Below are 15,775 nucleotides of genomic sequence, written 5' to 3'. Positions count from 1 at the left end.
GGTGCAACTACTCAACAACAGCTGTAGAGCAAAGAGCAGCCATGGAAAACATACAAATGAATGACCATGGCTGTGTTCCAATATAACTTTGTTTGTGGATGCTGAATTTGAATTTTGTATCATTTTCATGTGCCATGAAACATCGATTTTGATTTTTTTTTCAATCATTTAAAAATGGGAAAACCATCTTCACTCACGGGCTGTACTTAAAAACAGCTGAGGCTTGGCTGGGCGCGGTGGCTCACGCCTGTAACCCCAGCACTTTGGGAGGCTGAGGCGGGTGGATCACGAGGTCAAGAGATCGAGATCATCCTGCCCAACATGGTGAAATCCCGTCTCTACTAAAAATACAAAACATTAGCTAGGCGTGGTGGTGCACACCTGTAATCTCAGCTACTTGGGAGGCTGAGGCAGGAGGATCACTTGAACCCGGGAGGTGGCGATTGCAGTGAGCCAGGATCACGCCATTGCACTCCCAGTTGGGCAACAAAAGTGAAACTCCATCTCAAAAAGAAAAAAAAAAAAAAAAACAGCTGAAGCTAGATTTGGCCCAGGAGCTGCAGTTTGCTGCAGGGGCCCTCCAGTCAGACATCCATCCTGCCTCTGCCACTGACTGGCTATCCAGCCACAGGCAAATAGGTTTCTTCACTCGTAAATTAAGGATAATAACATCACCTTTCTCCGTAGTGTTTATGGGACATCCTAAATCATACTACCTGAAAAGTAACTGGCTTAGGGTAAGTGATGATGACAACAGCCTTGGGAGTGGTACAGGGAGGGGTCGTGATCAGCAGCTCCATCCGGGGCTAATGGTCTGTCTGAAGAAGACTGATCTCAAGGATCTGACTTAAGGAGGGACGTACAGACCAGAAACTAAAACAGATGACAGGGATGCTGCAAATGCTTATTTAATGCTTCAACTCAGAGTCGAGTTGACTAAATGACGATGATTTGGCCGGGCGTGGTGGCTCATGCCTGTAATCCCAGCACTTCGGGAGGCCGAGGCAGGTGGATCACCTGAAGTCAGGAGTTCGGGACCAGCCTGGCCAACATGATGAATCTCTATCTCTACTAAAAATACAAAAATTAGCCAGGTGTAGTGCGGGCGCCTGTAATCCCAGCTACTCTGGAGGCTGAGGCAGGAGAATTGCTTAAAACTGGGAGTCAGAAGTTGCAGTGAGCTGAGGTTGCACCACTGCACTCCAATCTGGGCAACAGAGTGAGACTCCATCTCAAAAACAAAAACAAAAAATTACGATGATTTCTGATAGACTTCATTGTATAACCTGAATATCCTCCTCAACTCAGAAAGGAGATTAGGGACTACACACTGAACCGCGTGGGCCAACTCAGGACGACCATCAGAGGAGACAGAGTGGGGAACAAGCCAGGGAGGAAGGGGCTGGGCAGAGGCAGTGGAGGTGGTCAAGGAGGAAGTGAAGAATCATTTCACTTGGAGGTGATCCTCGCGGAGTTCCCTGTTTTGTTACGGGGCAGCCAGCTGTTAAAAACACTGTCTCTGGGCCAGGCACCGTGGCTCACGCCTGTAATCCCAGCACTTTGGGAGGCCGAGGTGGGCGGATCACGAGGTCAGGAGATCGAGACCATCCTGGTTAACACAGTGGAACCCCGTCTCTAGCAAAAATACAAAAAAAATTAGCCGGGCGTGGTGGGGGGCGCCTGCAGGCCCAGCTACTCGGGAGGCTGAGGCAGGAGAATGGCGTGAACCTGGGAGGCAGAGTTTGCAGTGAGCCGAGATCGCACCACTGCACTCCAGCCTGGGCAACAGAGTGAGACTCTGTCTCAAAAAACAAACAAACAAACAAACAAAAAAAAAAAACCATTGTCTCTGACAATCCTTCGGAGGCCTCATAGACTTAAAAATCAGCTCCTAAAACCAGCACAGGATGGAGAAATTCACTTCAATTCTATTGGATGGGATTCTTTGGACAATTCATCTTAGTTCCTCATATTTTTTAAAAAGAAAGTTAGCAGAGAATCGTGCAACTTTTAAATCTGTTCAGAAGGCTTAGGTAGGAGAAATGACACTTCACCAGCCATTATAAGTTGCTTTTCATGCTGTTCTTGCAACTTCCAAATAATTAAGCAAATACATAATGGGAATATCAGTGTGAACAAAGAAGAAGCACAAGAAGAAAATTGCATTATAATTTAATTACCCAAATATTTCATAAAACTTAGGAGCAAATGAGAGCTTATCCTTACTGATGAAAAATACTTTCATTGTCAGACATTTTTTGAGCACCTATTATTGATAAGCACAATGCTATAAGAGTCAGAGATATAAAGATATATAAGAAGAGGTTTAGTTACCCAGCAAGAGCTTTCAGACAAGACAGTCCATAAAAGGCAAACAACCATTACAGTGGTTAAAACTTGCAGCTGTACAATGTAGGCACTGGGAATCAAAATGAGAGCATTTGCAAAATATCCTTTGGCAGAGAACTGGTAAGAAACCCCACCATCATGATTCACATGTCACCATTTCTTGGACACAGAAAAATAACCCCTGCTGAGTATACAATCGGCTACCCCTTGCCAGCCTGCTCCCCACAAAAACAAGCAAAGCTAAAAATGCGAAATATACTAAAGATTCTGAAGAAAAAAAAATATTTTATAAATGTGGATTACTAGTGTCCGTGTGTGGTTTAGTGAAAAGAACTTACGGACAGAGAATCTGTAGATCTGACTTTTACCTGTGACTCTACCTCTACTGTCTTCAGGAAAGTCACTCACTTCCAAGGCCTCAGTTAGCTTATTTGTAAAATGAGGTGATTGGACTATAAAACGTTCATGGCTCTAAATTCTATCACTTAATATCAGGATGCATAAATAGGCACATTAACGAAGGCTATGTTAAGGATATGTTAAGTCTGATTGACTTATATTACTTGTGAGGTCATTAAAATTGATTCTTAACAAGAATCTTAAAAGATTCTGGACTGAATTCTTTTAACAAATCTAAGAAATTTAAGTCAACCACCTTTTGTGATCAGGCATTGCACACGAAGCTAAAAGAAAAATCAGATTGAATTTCTCTGCAACAACGCGTATAACACAACCAGGTGCTATGTAAGAATTATTTATAAAACTAAAGAAAAACTAATTTTGCCTGAAAAGAGAACTGAAAATGCAGGAATGCCCAAAAGTAAGCTATTTCTCAGACTGGAATTTAATCAGATCACTACATTTTTCTTATTATTTTCATATAGGTCTGGATAGCTACAGACTACATAAACAAAATGAGTTTATAAACTATGTGATAGTCGCTTAAGACATTAGGTTAAAATTAAAATTAGAGCTCATCAAGGAATTAAATTGTTCAGATACACAGAATCCAACTTTCAATCCATGATTACCTAACCTCTATAATATTGCTATTTTCTGGCTAACTTTGAAAATAATTTGATCCCCAAATTAATTATTATTATTATTATTTTTTCTTGAGATGAAGTCTGGCTCCATTGCCCAGGCTGGAGTGCAGTGGCACGATCTCTGCTCACTGCAACCTCTGCCTCCCAGGCTCAAGTGATTCTCCTGCCTCAGCCTCCCAAGAAGCTGGGATTATAGGCATGCACCACCACGCCTGGCTAATTTTTGTATTTTTAGTGGAGACAGGGTTTCACCATGTTGGCCAGGCTGGTCTCGAACTCCTGACCTCAGGTGATCCACTTGCCTGGGCCTTCCAAAGTGGGGTTACAGGCGTAAGCCACCGTGCCTGGCCACCCAAATTAAAATTTTAAGGATATATTTCATGAGAGAAAAAGAAATTTGGGCACACGAAACATAAATGTCAAAAAAAAGTGAGAAATGCAACTGCCTTATCACTAATGACATTAGAGTAGAATATTAATAGCTTTCATCAAACTGCCAAAGACTTTTTTAAATTGTTATAACCAGGATGAAGAAAGGTACCATCTTCCTGAAAAGCAATTTATTTGGCAATATTTACCATAATGCTTGAAAGGAGAGAATGGGCACATCTAAATATTATTGGTAGAGGGCCGGGCGCGGTGGCTCAAGCCTGTAATCCCAGCACTTTGGGAGGCCGAGACGGGCGGATCACGAGGTCAGGAGATCAAGACCATCCTGGCTAACACGGTGAAACCCCGTCTCTACTAAAAGATACAAAAATATAGCCGGGCGAGGTGGTGGGCGCCTGTCGTCCCAGCTACTCGGGAGGCTGAGGCAGGAGAATGGCGTGAACCCGGAGGCGGAGCTTGCAGTGAGCTGAGATCCAGCCACTGCACTCCAGCCCGGGTGACAGAGCGAGATTCCGTCTCAAAAAAAAAAGAAAAAAATATATATATATTATTGGTAGAAATGAGATTTAGTGCTACCTCTATGGAGGGCAATTTAGCAATATATCTATACATGCCCTTTGACCCAGGACTTCCACTTCTAGGAATCATCCTAAAGAAATAATTGGACAAATGTATAAAGATGTATGTTCCAGGTATTCTTTACAGTACTGTGTATAGTGGTGCAAAAAAATGGAAACTATTTGAAAACTCAATGTGACATTAAGTAAACGGCTACATTCCTACAAATTAAAATATGCAGTCATTAAAAAGTAGGTAACCTTATGTGTACTACTACAGAAGGATATCCAAGATATATGGTAGAGTATAAAAAAGCAAGTTACAAAATACAATATATAGTGTGTAAAATAACATGTGCATACAAATGTGGAGATAGTACCCAAAAAACTAACAGTAATTAGCTCTGGGTGGTATGACTTTGAGTGAGTTTTATATTCTTATTGTGAATTTATCTTTGGTTTGAATTTTTTGATTGGCATATGTCTTCTTTTTTTTTTTGCAATAATAAAAAGCTATTTTCAGAAGGAAGAAAAGAGAATGGAGAGCGAAGAAGAACTGGACATTCATAGCCTGTGGTTTTGCTCCCTGGAATTTAATCTAAGGGCATAGTATGCATGATAATGTATGAACTGGTATGACCATCACGGAAATATTCATAATAGTGAAAGTTAATAAACATTGTGATTCTATTTAAATAAATACAATGGAAGAGGATACTATGAATGTAGAAATATATAAACTTGGGAATATTTTGCCATATATTGGTAAGTGAAACAAGAGGTAACAAAATAGACTTAGTTTTACACATATTTTGGATGCCTCATACACATAGATAGAAAAAAAAAGTCCAAAAGAATAAATGCCAAATGTAGGGATGCAGTAACTAGTCATTCTTATGTTTCCTTTTCTATGAAATGCTTCTATAATGAACAAGGGTTATTTATGAAATTTCTTTTAAGTTTTAAAAATATTCCTTGTAGATCTTTCAGATTTTAAAATACTGGAGAGTCATTAAAGTAACACTAATCCGTGAAAAACAAAGACAAGAGAATCTCAACTCTTTTCTCCAACATTAAATTTACCACCCAGAGACCCCTGAAGCCCCCTACAGTTAACATGCCACATGCTCTAAAAAACTGAACGCAATACTAATACAAAGCAAGCTCAGGAAACCCAAGGTACCTATTCTGATTTTGTGTCCTGAGATGTACGGGGTTATAAAACATACTGGCTCAGATTACAGGCTAAGCATGACAAGTCCGTCTGGTACAACCTAACAAAGGAATTTATAGAGAACAAGAAATTTACACATTCCATTTCCCAGGGTGGAATGAATTACAGACGCAAAGAACCGCAGTAGAGTTCAGACCTTTCCTACCACTCTGCTATATGCTTCTGAATTGTGCCTCATAGGCATTTCTTACATGATTTACTTATTGCTCTCTACAACAAAAATCAACTAGTATTTTTTAAAGGTGAATAGGAGGAGAAGTGAGAAAAGTGTATTTTAACTGGGTCAAACTTTTTGTATATTTTCAGGTGAACTGGGGGATGCCAGATCTCCCTAACTCCCTCTTTCTCTCCCTCCCTCCGAAGATCATTATGGCTGATAACAATAGTTTTTCTCTCCCGGGTAGTGTAGATGACACATTTTTCCTGTAGCTTGTCTTCCTGTAGTGTGCAGGAATTCCTGCACTTTCTGGGTGCCCTTCCTGTTAACTTACATTTCAGATTTCCTCAAAAGGCATTCTACTGCTTTAATATTTGAAAAATGTCAACTCAACCCCAGACAGCTAATATAAACAAGCTGAAAAGCATACCACCTAAAGTTACAACTGTGGAAAACAAAATTTCTTTTTCAGAAATTCTTTCTCGGAATCTCACTGTTGGTAAGGCTGTAGAGCAGTAACCCAGTCCTTCCAGCTTCCAGGGAGTCTGTAATTCCTTTGCCTCTGCTGTGCCTTAAATTAGAGGTCTGTTAAACCGAATTATAGTCATCTAGAAAGTTCGTAAAGGTCCTTGAATTGAACATGTTGTTAAATTCTTCAACACTATGAGATTGTATCCACCTTTCACTTTTCCTCCCATTTCTTTGGTTAGAATATTAAAAAGAAGTTTGGTACTGCAGAAAGTATTTTGGCCATTTGAGAATAGTGTAGCTGAATAAGGCCAATTTCACATTTAAAGTCCAGGCCAAGGCGGCTGGCTCATTTGCCATTTCTAAAATGATCACCCACTTCTTTCTACCAATAATTTTCCTTTTGGACAAGAACCCCATGTTCATTCCAGATGTACTTTCCAAGCAGAATCCAATTAAGAAAACTCATCTGGGTAAATGGGAATTGATTTGAAGGACCACCAGTACCTGATCCATTGGAAACACATCCACAGGGAAGAGTGCAGTGCTAATACCTCCTTTGGCTTCTCAACTCAAAAACGGGCTCTACTAAGAGGGAGCTATGTTCATAGTGAGTCCAAAAATATGCAAAAAGGAGCCTGATTTAGTTTAGATCCTAAAGTCCAAAGATAAGATCACAGTAAACACCACCTTCTTCATAAACCTTCCTGACTCTCCCCCAAATAGATAAATCACTTCCATTTTTAAACTCCAATAGCACCATTTCTCTTCAATACCTGTCCTGTTATCTTGTATTATAATGATTTCCTTACATTTTTGTTTTCACCAACCTGAAGGAGAAACTTCATTTTAAATATTTTTGTGTGTCCCCAAATCATGTGCACACATACACACACAATACATGCATACACATGCATATATATACACACATACGTATGTATATACATGCATATTGCAATATGTTACACATATATTAAACTGAATTGAATGAATGAGCGAATGTTTACCAAATACAAAGTAACTAAATGCCATCTCTTTAACACAGCAAAGCATGGACTGCCTCTTCTGAACTATGATTTCTCTACTCCATAAAGAGATTTTAGGTTTTCCCTATTTAAGGAACATCTCCACCTGATATGTCAATTCCTAGGTTCTTCAGCACTCTTAACTTTTCAGATTTCCATTCTCCCCTAATACTCAAAGAAAAGTAGAGCGCTACTTGGAATGCTTAACATTATTACTTCCTTCTTGGGCTGCTGAGATATAGGACTCTCATCAGGTAGAATTAAAAAGCGGTGCAACAACTCCCTACATACCCTCCCAAAAAAGTGGCAAAAAGCTTATTAGACCCTTTAATTTCACCATGTCTTACTCAAATAGTGTCCTGGGTAGCCTAATTCAATAGTATCTAACACCTCTCTTCATCATTCCATACTTTCTCATATGGCATATGCTTTCTCTATGGTAAAGAAACAATTGTTCTGAAACAAGTGACTTGGGGTCCCAGGGGTACCTGACAGCACCCAGTCTGCTCCTTGATGTCATATCAGGAATTTTTTTAAATCCCCTTCCCAGGGTGACATTAAGCCTGCAAAATACAACTGTGTTTAAAAACAAAAATTAAGAAAATAAAATAAAAGAACATAAAGAAAACAACCATAACGTGAACTTCTGACCTATTATAGCCGACTAAACACACGAAGTTACACACTTAAAATATTTCATTATGGTTGTCAATGAAACAGTGCAGTCCCTTCACACTGCTGTCATGCTTAAAAGTACAGTTTTACCTCCAATATTTTTCCCCAAGATGCAAAGCATCTCCCAAATGGGCAGACATAAAACATTTAGGTCTTCACTGCTGCTTCTAAATTTTGCGAGCCAATAAGCAATTGGTGTAAAGTGCAAAATCTCAGAAGAGCAAGACTTGTCTGCTTTTTCGTGATATGCTGTTATTCACCCTTCACCTTTACTTCCTTTAAAAATCAAAAGTTCTCTAATGTTCAAGGCGATATCAATGGGAAATTTAGCTAAATACTGGCACCGCAATGGTCTATTCCCCAAAGAATATAAGATTACATTAATTTCCTAGTAGTTTAACTCAAGTTTTACCTTTCATCTTCACCTATAGAGTTTTTAAAAGTTTCTATTCCTGTTGCATACAAAATTACTTATAATATGTGTGCATAGTAAAGAATTTTACAATTATATAAAGCCTTGCACATTTAGACGCTACCAACCTGCTCTGTCTCTCCTGACTGTGCAAAAGGCAAAAAGAGCTCAGTAATCCTAGCAGAAGAATGCAAATAACGTCAATGCACAGCTGAACTGCAAGCCCTGCCTTACAGGAACTCTCTGTGTCTGCAAAAAAAGACACATACTAAACAGGAAATGCAACTGAGCTGTGGAAAACCTCAAACTTAAAAATGCAATCGCCAGGCGAAAATTGCATCCATGCATTCATAAATGCATGCACAACCCTTTGCATTTTTGCAACTAATGCAAATAGCCTCTTACCTTTCGACTGAGACATTTTCCCCTTTCCTTTGATGGGGGAGGGGAGCACAAAAGACTTTGCCTTGCTTCTCTTCTGTAGCTAGTTTTGCAACAAAGATGCAAGCTGCAGGCGTGCAATCTTCATGCAAGTGGAGTTTCTCTTGACCGATGCAGCAGATGGACTTTCAGGGAATCAAGATGGAAATGCACACCTTGCAAAACAGACTGGAAAGTGATTTTTCCCCCAGTTGCAACGTTAGGGAAGGCTGTGCTGCAGCTACATGATGGGCCAGGGCTGGCAGCTAAAAGCTCCAAACTTGGAACTGAGTATCTTAGTGCGCAGACGTCCTTCCTGCGAAGGGCGCGAAGGCCGCTGGGTAATGTAGTTCCCAGCGGAGTCCACGGGGCTCTGATTTAAGGAAACGTGGTCGCCTCGGTCGCTGAGCGAGATAACTGGGTGCGACAAAGATTGCGTCCAGATAAACAAGTCAGACACACTCAGTACAGTGATGGGTGAAAACCGGCAAGGCCAAGAAGGAGCGGCAGTTTTATTCTCGAAAGCCTCTGAAACAACAGCTAAAGAATATTAGGTTAGCTAAAGAGCTTTTGGCTTGTCTAGAAGGTCTGTTTGGGAGTTTTGTGTGTTGATTTTGCAGCTCAGCACCTGTTGTGCTGTTCTTGCCTGTAGACGTTTTACACTCACACCTCCATTTTTTGTTTGTTTGTTTAGGTGTTTTTTTTTTTTTTGTTTTGTTTTTTTTTCTTTTTGAGACGGAGTCTAGCTCTATCGCCCAGGCTGGAGTGCAGTGGCGCGATCTCTGCTCACTGCAACCTCCGCCTCCCGGGTTCAAGCAATTCTCCTGCCTTAGCCTCCCGAGTAGCTGGGATTACAGGCATGCGCCACCACGCCCGGCTAATGTTTTTGTATTTTTAGTAGAGACGGGGTGTCAACATTTGGCCAGGTTGGTCTCGAACTCCTGTCCTTGTGATCCGCCCGCCTCGGCTTCCCAAAGTGCTGGGATTACAGGCGTGAGCCACTGGGCCTGGCCACACCTCCATTTTTAAAAACATTTTTTCTAGTCTGAAAATGTATGGATGATTTGGCTGGCTGGAGATAAGGTTACCTTTCCTCTGTAGAGAAGATGCCAAATTTTGTTTTGTGAGAAACGATCCAGGTCAGTTATTTCCAAGGAACCCGAAACTCAGTAGGGGGTGGGGGTGGGGAAGAAGATTGGAGGCTTCTCATTTCTCACAGGGTTACAGAGAAGTTCTGCTTTTTATACGTCAAAGCTAACTTTATCAAAATTAAGGTATCTAGATGATTTTATCTCACCTGGGAGGAGAGTCCCTGGCCTAGGGGGAAAGTGGGTGGAAAGTGAATAAAGTCGAATGTCTTGAATTTATTCACTAAAATTAACAGATATTTGTTGCGTGTCCGACATGTGCCAGGCACCTTTCTAGGGTCCTGGGGTGTTCATTCATTATGTACCGCTCACACATAGTAGGTAGACAGCACCCTGATGGAGAACAGCATCACCTCTTTCTCAAGGAAGCCAGAGATGCTTAGAACAATTCACTGCAAGGAATGGAGAGGAGCGAGCAGGGCATGGGCAAAAATGAGCTCAGACTTCTACTTCATGGAGCAGACAGACTCAGAAATGTTCTTTTAAGACAGAGAGGGAGGAATTGAGGAATTCAAGGAGGTGTGGACAAAGCACCGTGGCAGAAATAAGGACAGCCTCACTCAGAGGATGCCAAGGAGACCTCAATGCCTTGTGTGCAGGAGTGGTGAGGGTGGGGGGATTTTACAGGTGAGGACTCCCCAGGGCCTTAAAAGGTGGGCTAGAGGTTTAGACTTTATTCTGCAGGTACTTGCGGGGAGTTGAAAGGGTCTTGCAAAGGGGTGTAACTTAATCCAAGCATTGTTTTAAGAAAGTAAATTTGCCCTCAGCCATCAAGGTGGGTTGGAACTGGGAGAGGCTAGAGATAGGTCAGGTCAGTAGTGAAAGGCAAAAAGAGGCACTTTGAAAGAAGATGCAGCTAGATTTGATGACTGCTAATGAAAACTATTGGAATTGTATTTAGAATGCTGGAAGCCAGGACCATCTGCATAAGGGATGCATTAGAGGGAAGGAAGCAGTCTTATTTCAGCTGCAAACCAGCAAATCAACTCTTAAATATGCAACAGGTTGTGAGACTAACATTAATTTACTTAAGTTGGTCCCCTTTATTGACATTCTTGAGAATTAGTCAAGGCAATCTAATCTCCGTATTAGCTTCTGCCCCTAAGAGGAAGGCATTTCTGATCCATGAACACCGGTGCAAGGACTTTGTAACTCTTTTACTGTCCTTCTAGGCTAACTCATGTTGTCCCTTCCCTCCTGTCTTATATACATATGAGGTCAGCACCCCCTCAAACCAGCATGGTTTCCTAAGTCTCATTTAACCAGTAGACATAATGTGTGAAAATCTAGTTCACTTTCCCAAACACTGATGGAGCCAGGCCCTGGGATAGCTACTGGAGCTTTCTGTAAACTGGTTTAGTCCAGGCAGGGCCTGAATAGTCACCTAGAGCTTGCTTCAATTTGCATTTTATGTGGTCAGCTGCATTGCTCTTAAATAGCCCTGGACTCCCTTCTTTATGGAAGAGTTCTAATCACAACTTGCCTGGTGCATTTTGCCACTGTCATTACTGCTCTTACTTTCTCTGCATAGGCGTGCAGAGTCCACAGCTGACAAATGGATTGTATCTTGAAAGTCAGTCTGCAATTCATTTTCCCATAGCACCAAACAATATGTTCAACAGCTTATATACACACACAAGCACACATGCATACACAAAACACCTCTCATCCATAAATTGGCTGAATCATCTATTTAAAGATAGCCAAATTTTATATCATATTTCTTTCTGGGAAAAATATATCCTGAATTTCAAGTGGGAAATTGGGATGACGGGGAACTCAACCTCTCTGTGAAGTCTTAGTTCCCAGAAGAAAAAGTTCTTCTTCCTGCCTTGGTGTTCAGAGGTTTCCTCTCCCATATACCTGGGTGGTGGAAGAGGAGGTACCTGTGCTCCTCTTCTTGCCAATCTTCATGGTATCACTGGTACCAGGAGGAGAATCCCCCCCATTGTGGCGTAAGAAGGCAAGAGCGAATTCCCTTCAGGACTCTTCTTTTATGTGCACATCAAGTATTTATCTTCAGGTGGTCCATGCTTCTGTTTTAAATCCCCCATCTTTTTTTTTTTTTTTTTTTTTGAGACAGAGTCCTCGCTCTGTCACCCAGGCTGGAGTGCAGTGGCGCGATCTCGGCTCCCTACAACCTCCACCTCCCAGATTCAAGCGGTTCTCCTGCCTTAGCCTCCCGAATAGCTGAGATTACAGGCGCCCGCCACCACACCCAGCTAATTTTTGCATTTTTAATAGAGATAGGGTTTCACCGTGTTGGTCAGGCTGGTCTCAAACTCCTGACCTCAAGTGATCCATCCACCTTGGCTTCCCAAAATGCTGGGATTACAGGCGTGAACCACCGTGCCTGGCCTCCCCCATCTTTTTAATTGTTTGTTTGTTTGTTTGTTTGTTTTTAATTTTTTGAGACAGAGTCTCACTCTGTTGCCCAGCCTGGAGTGCAGTGGTGTGATCTCAGCTCACTGCAGCTTCTGCCTCCCAGATTCTCCCACCTCAGCCTCCAGAGTAGCTGGGGTTACAGGTGCATGCCACCAAGCCTGACTATGTTTGTTTGTTTTTAGGGACAAGGGTCTTGCTTTGTCTTCCAAGCTGGACTGCAGTGGCCTGATCATAGATCACTGCAGCCTCAAACTCCTGGGCTCAAGAGATTCTCCCACTTCAGCCTCCCAAGTAGCTGGGACTGCAAGCGTGAGCTACCATGCCCAGCTAATTTTTGTTATTTTTTATTGTAGAAACAGAGTTGCTGCATTGCCCAGACTGGTCTCAAAGTCCTGGCTTCAAGCGATCCTTCTGCCTCAGCCTTCAAAAGTGCTGGGATTACAGGCACCAATCTTTGTAATTTTCTGCACTTCAGATCTTTCTAAAATACAAGTCAGATGCACTCTCAGCTTGTAAATATCCTCAGGATCTGTTCCAGACTCCATGGCATGGTATAGTTGGTTCCTCAAGACCTGGGCTCTGCTTTCTCTCCAGCTTCATTTCTCATCGTATGTTGACATTAGAGTCAGGAGAAGGCAGGTTTTCTCCCTCCTTGCTGTTAGGTACATGCTCTCTCCTTTTTTTTTTTGGAGACAGAATCTCACTCTGTCGCAGTAGCACGATCTTTGCTGACTACAACCTCCACCTCCCAGATTCAAGCAACTCTCCTACCTCAACCTCCCGAGTAGCTGGGATTACAGGTGTGCACCACCACATCCAGCTAATTTTTGTATTTTTAGTAGAGAAAGGGTTTCACCAGTTGGCCAGGCTGGTCGTGAACTCCTGACCTCAAGAGATCCACCCACCTTGGCCTCCCAAACTGCTGGGATTGCAGGCATGAGCCACCACACTCAGCCTGGTACATTCTCTCTGTCTAGCAAGTCTTTTCCATTTTCTACCTAGTTCCTTCTGACTTGTCCTTGAAGACTCAACAGGCACGTCCTTTGGGCTGTCTTCTCAGCCACCCTCTGTAACACATCACCCTGAATTCCAACAAGGGAGTTATCACTAGCAGGGAAACTTGAGCACCTCACCTGGAAAGAGCCTTGTGCTGTCAGGTTCGAGGTATGAGATCCTTGGAAGGAGGCCCTTAGGTTAGGTCAGACTGGCATCTGAAGGAATTATTCTAGAGGCATATGCAGGGAGGAGGAGGTCAAGGAGGTGTCACGTATATTCCACAGGCCAGGAACAGTACCTGCGACTTAATATCTGACTATCAGTGTTTCTAAACTGGGGGTAATCTTGCCTCCCAAGCGATGTTTGGTAAGTCTGGAAATCTTGTGGGTTATCGCAATAGGGGGAGAGAGTATGATACTGGGATCTAATGGGTATACTGGTATACAGGGATACTGGTAATCACACTGTAGCGTACAGAAAGCCCCCACAACAAAGAATTATCTGGTCCAGATGTCAATAGTGCTGAGTTTGAGAAACTCTGCTGCATATCATGAGAAGTTACTAGACGCTCTACTTTTTTTTTTTTTTTTTTTTTTTGAGATGGAGTTTCACTCTTTTTGCCCAGGTTGGAGTGCAGTGGTGCGATCTCAGCTCACTGCAACCTCCGCCTCCCAAGTTCAAGTAATTCTCCTGCCTCAGCCTCCTGAGTAGCTGGGACTACAGGTGTGCACCACCACGCCCAGTTTATTTTGTATTTTTAGTAGAGACGGGGTTTTACCATGTTGGCCAGGGCTAGTCTTGAGCTCCTGACCCCAGGTGATCCACCTGCCTCGGCCTCTCAAAGGGCTGGGATTACAGGCATGAACCACCTTGCCCGGCCTAAACGCTATACTTTTAAGTTAATTTAAAGCTAATGAGATTTAGTGATGGGATATTTTAACATGGGAGAAACACTAGAATCTAAGAGATTTGGATTCTAATTCTGGCTGTAGAAAAAGTTAGCTGTGTCTCCTAAGGCACATCATTTTACCTTTCTGGGCCTCTTTTAGTTCCACTATAAAATAAGGAGACTCAGACTAAGGCCTCTTCCAGTTCTAGCATTCCATGTCTCTAAACCCAACTCACCTGTTTGATTGAAACCACTAATGATTTAAAGAGAGAAGAGAATTGTGATCACACATTCTATTTTGTACACTGGCTAAACATCTTTCTGATCCCTTGTTTTGGCAAGCCACTGATGACTCTCATAATAACGTCTCTTAAGAGATGAGACAGGCCGGGCGCGGTGGCTCAAGCCTGTAATCCCAGCACTTTGGGAGGCTGAGGCAGGTGGATCACCTGAGGTCAGGAGTTCGAGACTAGCCCTGGTCAACATAGTGAAACGCCGTCTCTACTAAAAATACAAAATGAGCTGGGTGTGGTGGTGCACACCTATAATCCCAGCTACTCGGGAGGCTGAGGCAGGAGAATTACTTGAACTTGGGAGGCGGAGTTTGCAGTGAGCCAAGATCGTGCCACTGCACTCCAGTCTGGGCAACAGAGCGAGACTCCGTCTCAAAAAAAAAAAAAAAAGAGATGAGACAAGAAATACTCATACTACCATTTGAAATACTGCCTTCTAGGTAGTAATACAAATCTGCCCATGACGTTTATGAATGTTTTCCAACAGTGTCTACTAGATGTCAGAAACAAGAGAAAGGAAGATACCAAAGTTCAAGCTAAGAACTCAAGTCTAAATTTCTACTTTTCCAGACTCAAGAAAATCATTGCATATACAGGTGTGTTACATATAGTGAAGTATATGGGGGAGAAGCAGGTGGAGGATTCATTTAAGGGACTGGATGGCAAGTTGTGATGGTAAAATATTTTTAAGTACCGTTCTTTTATTTAACTGCACTGAAGTCTCACAATAAACTATGATTACCAGCAGAAATTCTAGAAATCTCAGTATGATTCAACTTACTATATGGCTGGCTATATCTGTTTAGCCTTATCTCCCTTTCATCCACTATAGGATTCCTTTGTTTAAGCAATCCAGTCCAAACAGGATTACCTATCCCATTGAGCCATGAATTGACACGGCAGCACTTCTATACCTTAGTGCATATTGTCCTGTGATTTCGTTCTATGACTTTGCCTTTTGCTGGCCTCCACTGCCATCTTTATTTTCTAACCTCTATTCTTCATTTGAGGTTCTAGGTCATGTCTTCCATGAAGATGTCCTTGATCACATCCCTCTGTCCTGTAAGAGAGTATCCACCCTTTTAAATTCTGGTGGCATCTATTAGCTCTTATGTGCCATATATCTGATATTATCTCTCAGTAACATTACTTAACTACTAATTTTACCTTTTCTACAAAATGGTATGTTCCCTGCACCCTCCTAACCTACTCCTTTGGGAAGACCTTGCCTGTCTGTATTTGGCCCTTGACTCTAAGCTTAAGCAGGGACAGTTTCATCAACATTATGTAGCCCCAGGTCTGGCATTTGTCATGCAGATAATATGTGCTCA

General features: G+C 42.1%; 1 protein-coding gene across 5 annotated transcripts in view; it reads right to left on the bottom strand.

Moving 5' to 3' along the window:
* MAP2K6 (mitogen-activated protein kinase kinase 6) overlaps positions 1-9,022 on the bottom strand; it is a 142,569-nt gene extending 133,547 nt beyond the window's left edge. For 4 of the 5 annotated variants that reach the window (XM_077968526.1, XM_077968528.1, XM_077968527.1 and 1 more), the window contains exon 1: positions 8,719-9,022. Coding sequence is in view for 3 of the 5 variants with exons in the window: in XM_077968527.1 (XP_077824653.1) it covers positions 8,719-8,734 (16 nt within the window). In the remaining 2 variants the exon portion in view is untranslated. 5 annotated transcript variants of the gene reach the window in all.
* Positions 9,023-15,775: the final 6,753 nt, after the last annotated feature.

Source organism: Macaca mulatta, chromosome 16 (genome assembly GCF_049350105.2).
Source record: "Macaca mulatta isolate MMU2019108-1 chromosome 16, T2T-MMU8v2.0, whole genome shotgun sequence".
Taxonomy (NCBI): domain Eukaryota; kingdom Metazoa; phylum Chordata; class Mammalia; order Primates; family Cercopithecidae; genus Macaca; species Macaca mulatta.
This window is presented reverse-complemented; position numbering and strand designations above follow the sequence as displayed.